The 8,738-nt window shown below is 33.0% G+C and overlaps 1 protein-coding gene across 4 annotated transcripts; it reads right to left on the bottom strand.

Annotated features, from left to right (window-relative positions):
* Positions 1–627: 627 nt before the first annotated feature.
* Positions 628–7,370, bottom strand: LOC120523526 (G2/M phase-specific E3 ubiquitin-protein ligase-like). Of its 4 annotated transcripts, none has more exons than XM_039744924.1 (8): positions 7,298–7,370; positions 5,610–6,817; positions 5,194–5,297; positions 4,517–4,600; positions 3,189–3,397; positions 2,464–2,636; positions 2,137–2,351; positions 628–1,819 (listed from the first exon to the last, which is right to left on the bottom strand). In XM_039744924.1, the coding sequence occupies exons 3-8, from the start codon at positions 5,258–5,260 to the stop codon at positions 1,569–1,571; spliced, it is 999 nt and encodes a 332-aa protein (XP_039600858.1). In that variant the 5' UTR covers positions 5,261–5,297; positions 5,610–6,817; positions 7,298–7,370; the 3' UTR covers positions 628–1,568. The 4 variants fall into 4 exon arrangements, with proteins under 4 accessions (XP_039600858.1, XP_039600860.1, XP_039600859.1 ...); XM_039744926.1 differs by lacking the exon at positions 7,298–7,370 and having other exon boundaries at positions 5,610–5,669; positions 5,905–7,210; XM_039744925.1 differs by lacking the exon at positions 7,298–7,370 and having other exon boundaries at positions 5,610–5,981; positions 6,510–7,210.
* Positions 7,371–8,738: the final 1,368 nt, after the last annotated feature.

The raw sequence follows: 8,738 nt of genomic DNA, 5'->3' as shown, positions 1-8,738 counted from the left end.
AAAGAGGAGAAAAATACTTTGATAGGTATACAGTTTAAGTCACAAAAATAAATTAATTCCCATTTCATATATTTGATTCTTGCCATTTATTTTATAGATCACAATTTTGGTTGGAGCTTTTAGAAAACCTTAAGGAATATGGTCATTTTAATGGTAGTCATGAGCATCAATGTTTGCTGCACTTTGCATTTCATGCTGTTCTTCAGAAAGATTTGAATGAGGCTAAGATGCTCTGGAATCAACACAGAATGAGACCTTCAAGAATCTCATCCTGTCCATCAGGAATTCCAAATGAGTTATTCAGTTTACCACACCAGTAATACAATGTTAGATGTAAAAAGTTATGGCTATGTTAGTTTGTAATACAAGTATATATTGACTGTTTTATAATATCCTTAGCTAAACCAGCCCTTTAGCTGTAAAAGTTTTTTTTTCTTGCTCTTAGATTTCAAGCAAGAGATTGTGGATATGTACTGAACTGGAATTGTCTTCAGGATCTATCAACTTACTGTGAAGAAACTTCCATGTGTGGAGATCTGCCATCCAGGAATACTTAACATTAATAAAACAGCAAAATAATCTTTAGACACCACATATATGGGAATCAGCCTTTGGACCTATATTTGAAGCTGAAAGAGATAGCTGATTTGTAAAGATAACTTTATTTATTTATTTTTTAAACTGTTAAGTACCCAATGTGTGTATAGTACATTACTCTGGCTCAAACAAATGAAATGTAATGCAGTTTGATAAAAGAGGATTGTGAAGAACTAGGGTCATACAACAATCATGTAAGCATTTTGTAAATAATTTAACAAATAATTTCTTAACTGTAGACTCCAAAGTTACAGAATTATACATTAGCTTAATCAATAAAGGAGAACTCAATATTTTACATAAATCTTTTGACTTTAGAAGCATAACATGTAGACTTTCTATAATGATGTCTAATGTCTGAAACATTGTTTTGTGATTTTAAAGAACACAGAATATGAAACTGTTGGCCTTGGTTAACCTGAAGTTAACTACATCCATAACTAATTCACTGCATCCAAAATATTTATCCAAATATATAAGAACTTCAAGTTTTTTTAGAACTCTGAACATTTTAAAACTAACTAAAATCAATTGAAGCTTGTCAGCCTGTCTTTACATTTCACATATTGAAAGGACTGGATCATGAGTGGATGTAGTTGTAAAGAATTAAGGCTGCTATCGTACAATGGCAGAGACATGAAATGCTGTAGCAGAAAAGGGGAGCTTGCAGTGACAGGGGTTCTATTTTTAATTCAGAGGTATAGTGAACAATCCTTCGTATTTGCTGTCTTGCCTTTTTTTTCTAGTTCTCTGAAACAGGATTGCTTGTTTCATCTCAGGTGGTTCTTTACTCCCTTTTTTTGTGGGTGATTTCTCACCTCCAATTCTTTTTGGGCAAAACGAATGTAGCATACATCCCCACTCTGATGATGGTAGCTCCTAACTCTTTGTTAAAGCTTTTCAGGCTGTGTCTCTGACTGCACATTACAGTAGATTACTGTGAAATGTGTATATACTGTAAGTGACTCAGGTTAATACTGGCCAAAACCTGGTGAATTTAAAATTCCAAAACTAACATAAAATCTAAAATTATCATAGGTTTTATGGATTGGCAGAATTAAGATTTTGTCACAAGTGTTGGCCACTGGCAGTAGTGACCCATCATGGCGAAAGCAAATTGTTGGTCTTGCCTGCAGTCCTAATGGTGGTATAGCATGAAGGCCAGTTGCAAACATTAAAATGTCTTCTAATGAAGGATCACAAGTTGAAGTTTTATCTGAGGCTGTAGGGAGAAGTAAAAATAAAGTACTTTATAGACATTGTTTTTGGGCCTCTGCACCTTTTTAAATATACTTTAAAACATTTACAAGGTAGTACTTTTCCCAAAATGTTTGAAATACTCCCTTATTTAGATAAAGAATCTTAACATTTACAAACATGTTATGGCAACTGTGAGTATAATACACTAATATTTCATTCTTCTTTTTACCAGGAGAAAAGATATCTTTTACCACCTTCTGCAGATTTCTTGCTAAATATATCAACACAGGCAAATGCACTGATAATATTGGTTAAAAATATTATTTTACTTTTTCTAACCTTCAATATCCAAGAGGTAGTCTGCCCAATATACAGCAGTTCTTCCTTCCTCATGTCTCCAGCTGTTGCCTGCCTCACTGAAATTTATCTTAAAAATATTTTCAGTGGCTTCTGCATTGATCTTACTTTGAGAAAAGCACATGCAGTTTACAAATACACCTGGATACTGCTTCAGTTTTTCAAGTAGATTGAGAGTGGATAATCCGTCTTTAAATCTGTGATGAAGCAAAGGAAAAAAAGGTCAGGACACAAATTGGCACTTTACATAATGTTTAAAAGGCACAGCAAAGGGACCAACTATTCTCAGTTGCACAAAATTTAGATTACCTTACAATATATTGACTGTTTCTTGTAAAAAAGTACCATTCCAGATAATCCTGAACAAGTTTCTCTCTTTCATCAACTTCTTTAACTTGGTTAAAGTATCCTGCTATTAGAAGCATTCTGCCATTTTCTTCTATAGTATTTCTCAGAAGGTTGTGACAGCATGCCATTTTTATCTGGATTTAATATACAATTGGGTTATCAGATGTTCACAGACATGCGCTTGCAATATTACAAAAACCTATACAATAACAAATGTAAGGAAACAGTAAATTAAACACTTTTTTAAATAACTGAACCATACCCCCCATCCCAAAAAAAAAAATGTAACAAACTTCAGACTGTTCTCTACAAAAATGTAACCTGCCACTGTGATGCAGTATTTAAAAAGGTTCCTCTTTGCTGTATAAAACAGGGAGTTACAGTATTCCAGTCTAGTCAATGGCTGTGGAATTTGGTCGTTTTCATCAGTGCATGTGGAAGGGGCATCTGGCACTTCAAATTCCTCATATCACATGCAGGTATTCTTATTTGTTACCCCATAATAAACAAGGGTAGGTGTGTGCTCTCTATAACTGACTGGTATCTAATGCTTCCACCTTTGATTTTGAATTGGACAATGTGGGTTCACAGAATAAAATGACAGAAAACACCATATTGAGGAAAAAAAAAATTCATAAGGTAGAGATCTTTTCAATCACCCCAAAATATTTTAATATTAGTCATACCTTTTGGAGCACCTTGTAAATATCAGGATCTGATATATCTTCAATTGATGGAGAAATCTCACCAGTCCCCACAATGTAATTCACAAGGTTACGAGATAAAAACTGTGGGACAGGACCACCATGGATAAGTGATACAGCAATCATTCTTCCAATGGTAAAGTACATCATTGGCAAGGGCTTCAGAAAAAGGAGCTGTAAATCAGTATGTTCTACTAAAAGGAATATACAAGTTAAACACAGACATACAAAACAATAAAGTAAAACAAATGTCACTTTTATTCTGTAGGTTAAAACATAAGATAATGAAATTCCATATTGCTAATATTTAAATATGTCTCAGAAACCAGTTAAATTTCTGTAAGATAGAAATTAGATAAAGTGTTAAAACCCAGTCTAAAAAACAAAACATAAGTACAAGGAAAAGGTCTGGAAAAGTCATACTTTTTTATTTATGTAGGCTCTAGTTTTCTTAATGACTTGCTTATGCAAATTAGGGCAAAGCCAAAAAAAAAAAAAACACTGTTCATGTTAAAACTGCACTCTTGTATACTTACCTGCTTTATTACACCTGAAATATTTTTCATTTTCTTTGCCTTCAAAAATTCTTTGATACTGTAAATCCTGAATTAAGAGCTGAAGAAACTCTCTTTTTGGTCCACCAGCATCAATTGCATGTTCAGTATTGCCAGAATCATCAGTAAATTTTACCAACATAGTATAAGTGGGATTGTAAGTGCTTCGTCTAAAGCCACGGAGCGCTCCATCATATATCTCCACGATTTATATTAAATCTTGACACCTTGTTAGACTGAATCTGTTTGGCAAGTTCAGGCAAAATTTCTTCCACTGGAAAACTGTGCTCTGTTAACCTTCTGAATGGCAGATATTTAAGAATAAACAATTGACTAAAATAGCACACACACATTTGGATTAGATATACTTCTTTAATCCCAAAGAGAAAATCTGAATGCATACCATGAGAAAACATAAAACAATGTATAAAATGCAGAGACGTTGACTCAAAGTACAATATGACAATACAGTAAAACCATATAATAAATATTATGATACAAATAACCAGTAAATTGAAGTTTCTTCAGGAGTGAAGGAAGGGACACATTGGCAACTTCCTCCCAACATTATCAATCCTACTTCATGCAGTTCAGTTCTGTGGGGTTATCCCTCATTAAACCCCTCAGCCTCACATGTGCATCATCAGGAAGAGACTGAAACAATGTCTGTGGTAATAGGCTGCAAGTCATTTGTGGTATTTTAAATATAACTGTGTAATAAATATTAAGTATTTCCTAACCCACTTTAAACCTCACCATTCCACAGTTTCCACAGACTCCTGTTCTGTTGTGCTATCTTCATCTTCAATAAGGATCGGTGCATACACCTCAGTATAATTTCTAAATAAAAGAAATACATGTATTAGTATCCCATGGCTTTGTTAAAATAATTTAAACATTTCTCTGTATCAGGAAGTAAAACAAAATATACATTGGAATCTTAAATTCTATATTATACTAATTACCCCAAAAATTTGCCTGGTTAAAAAAATCCAACTGTTACATTAAATATATAAAAATAAAACTGCAAAAGAAAATAAACAACAGATCCCTTAGACTCTGGTCATTTGCATAAAACATAATAATTAGAAAGTACTTAACTTTAACACATTAAAACAGCAATTTAACAACCTTTTTATTAACACATTTCATTCTTATACAGTATGTAGAAATCATACCAGTTCATCTAAGATAAAATCATGTTACTTGTCATTTGTTGCCTTGTTTGGAGAAAAACTTCACAGTTAAGTTTAACTATTCTTTGAATACACATGTTTTTCACTACAGCTCTGAGTCCTGTAAACCTTAACCGACTAATTTGATTAATCACCATTAATGTCCTTATGCAAAAATGAATGTCTGTAACCTTTTAATTTACAAATGAACTGCTATATACTGTAAGGAGGAAAACCCCTAATTCTGCATGACAGTACCTGTACCAGTGACCCCTTTCAATACTGGAAGCACTTTCACTTGCATCCTTTGCTGCTGCTCCGTCATCAAACTTCATTTGTTTTTTAGATGAATCTATCTGGTTCTAAAAAAAAGGGAGGCAATACCGAGTTAACGAGGCTTTCAACTGTTTAAAGATGGAATACAGCTATTATGAAATTCAACTAATTTTTAGCTAAAAATAAATTCAGCAAGCATATATGTTGCTACATTTATATACATTGTATATATCTGGTGTCAAAACCAATTCAATTTTTACATAAAACTGACTTTTATATCACTTGAAATTTCTTGCAACTTCTGCCTTAAAATGAAATGTCTGGAGCATAGACAAATTAAGCCAATATGTTAATCTGAATTAAAGTTAATAATAATAATAATAATAATAATAATTTACCTGTGAATTCACATGGCTGGCCTTAATGGCTGTGGTGTTTGGTGAGCTCTGAAACCACAGCTTGGGAAAGAGAGAGAAAAAAAAAAACACACGTATTGTTTGGATCATAACTAAAGTAAAAAAAGATGCACATAGGTTAAATGATTTTAGAGACATCACTCATGTAACTAGTAGTAAACAATTGACAACTTTAAAAACACACATATAAAAATTAAGGAGACATATTAATGTTATTTCAACAATCAATCTCTATCACATATCTTTTAAAAATACGACCGAGTTAACCATTAAATACCAGTGTGTCATTCAATGAATCTTCTTCAGAATGTTTTGGCTAAACTACTACTTCATTATCATTATCTTCAGTCTTACCTACAAAAAAAGGAAATACTTTGTGAACATAATATGGACATTACTACTTCAACAAATTATGTCACCATCACAATGAATAAGTTATACAGTATGTACATTCTTAACAGGATGGTAAATTCTTTATTTTTCAGTAGATCACACTGCACAACTTTGGACGTGAGTACAAATAAAATTAGTTATGTTTTCCCAACTGCATTTACATTCAAGTTTATTCTCTGGTACAAAAGTTCAAAAGTAATATTTTAATGCATTTTTACATAAAGCAATTTGCAATGAGACAAACTGAATACAGAATTAACAGTAGTAGGCCATAGTATTCAGTCTTTAGATCATCATATCTAATGCAATGCCATCAGGAATTACATTTTAATAAAAAAAAATCAAAGTACATTTCATATGGCGACAGTCAAATAAAGTAAGAAGCTCAAAATGTTTGTTATAATGAAAACTAAGAAATACAGGAATGATCCTGTAATCTGAATAAAACAAAAGCCAAAAAATATAACTGCTTATTTCTTTCTTACTTACTAAGTTCACTGTATTCTTTCTCAGTGCAGATGAAAAAGCTAAGTCTATTAAATGGTTTTCCAATGGCATCCTTAAAATCTTGTAACATAAATGGTTTTTCATTTCCAGGTACTTTATCTACAATTGACCCATTATAATGTAAAAGTTGGTATGGCTCATCAGAAATATTAAAAAAATGTTCTCAGTTTTCTTTCAGCTGCCTGTAAAAGTTGTCTTTTGGAGTACAATGGCGAAACATGCAGTGGCAACTGTTTTCCTCTCTCCTTTTTCAGTACGCCATTACGGGTAGTCATTATTTCAACATTAACCTAAAATTGCACAAGCAACTTTAAATAATTAAAAAGTAACAACTGAAAATTACAACACAATGACAATAAACGACAATAATGAAATAAAATTAATCATGCTTTTCAGACACTGCCATGTTATTAAGAGCACTAAATGTGTTTCTATAATTATAAATCAGGTGTTGATAACTTGTTTTAAAATGTTTAGACCTTTTAATTATACAGTTTGTACATAAATGTGAGAAAATAAATGATGCTTATGAGAAAAACTCTCCTTGCTGTACGTACAAGTTTTACGGAAACGTGACAGAAATTAAAAAAAAGGAACTAAATATACATTTTACTAAAATTATATTGCTTAAATAACAAATTATTACACAACTCTAACGATTATATTTTATTATAAGATAAAAAAAAATCCTTATTAAACCACTACCAATTAGGTCCTGATTTTGACATTTTCTTCAAACTACACATAAACATACTATATCTCAAACATACCTGTACAGAACTTTCTGTGTGCTTTTTCGTATTTTTCTCTTTTTGTTTTTGGTCTCTGTAGCTGCGTTTTCCCAAAATTACCAAAGTTCAGCAGCTTCAACTCAAAAATAGGATTCAGCAAAAGCCTGACGAACAGGAATGATTCCACAGACAAATATTTTCGTTTTTAAAAGTTTAGTTAAGTTTCAAAGTAAAACAGTTCACACAAAAAAGAGGAAAATTAAAATAGCAAAAAAGAGAAAATTAATTTTAAGAAAAGTTAAGCTTAATCTTGTTATATCTCAAATCGTTACTATTTACTTAACTAAACCATTTCTAAACGTTTCTGGACCATTTCTAAACGTTTTAGAAAACTGTATGCTTATCCCATTTCTGAGCTTAAAATGGGTCTTTTAAATCCCTCTTTACTGGGACCTGTTCTAAACAACAACTGAGCTTATTATCTCACTGTTACTCAGTTATAGTAAGAAGGTTCTATCTCTTGCTAACTTATAGGGGGAAAAGACTATACCATAAGCTATGACTATGACAGACATTTATATTATATTCAAACTAAGCAAACATCAATATGAGTTTAACCCAAAACTTTAACTTTCTAAGATTGGCTCTTACGTTTCCTGCCCCTAATTGGCTATACAGGAGCGGAGATAATTACTTTACTTTACTTTAATATGAGCCAATTACTTTTATATTAACTATTCTTTTCAAATCATTAGCAAAAACACTGCAAACAAACTTTTTAAAATTTTCATATTTCAAACATTGGCTGTTTCTTGAAGCAGGCACAGTTTATTCACAGGTCTGTCGAGTGTGCTGGTTTTGGTCTGCACACAAATTCTTCTGACTGCAACTTTGGCATCTGGCATTGTCTTGATGACTTGACCTATTACCCAGGAATGGCGTGGTGTAGCTTTATCTACAATTAGAACGTCCCCTGGTTCAAAATTTCTTCTTGGTGCAAGCCGTTTTTGACGTTCTTGAAGCATTCCACACATGAATCTGCCTTATCACGTTTTCCCTTAGCTTACATCTGAACGCCATAACAAAAGGGGCCAAGAAATCGAGTTGCATAAGGGGTGTTGAAGGGGAACAAGGATTGTCTATAATAAACGTGTTGACTGTTACATTTTATAATGATATTAAATCACGCATTCTAGGGGTATGAAAACTTGCCCCACCCAACAGACAGGGTTCAGAAGAGCCCTGACGCTGTCATGTATTGATTGTCTGCTTTTCTGAAACTCTTCTCACTGTGACTCTGCAAAATAAAGCTGCTTTATAACCACACCTGCTGTCTTGTCTGAAGTCTTCGTCCACAGTTTTTTGGCGCCCAAACGTGGGGCAGGAGACGGGTAGACTACTCCTCGAGCAGGATCGTCCAGAGGACCATAGTGGAGCCGATTCCGGCCGGATCGGGTCCAGCTTCGGTAAAAGTTAGGAC

Source organism: Polypterus senegalus, chromosome 2, assembly GCF_016835505.1.
Source record: "Polypterus senegalus isolate Bchr_013 chromosome 2, ASM1683550v1, whole genome shotgun sequence".
Classification (NCBI taxonomy): Eukaryota; Metazoa; Chordata; class Cladistia; order Polypteriformes; family Polypteridae; genus Polypterus; species Polypterus senegalus.
Note: the sequence above shows the minus strand (reverse complement) of the source record. Positions and strands in the feature narration are given on the sequence as shown.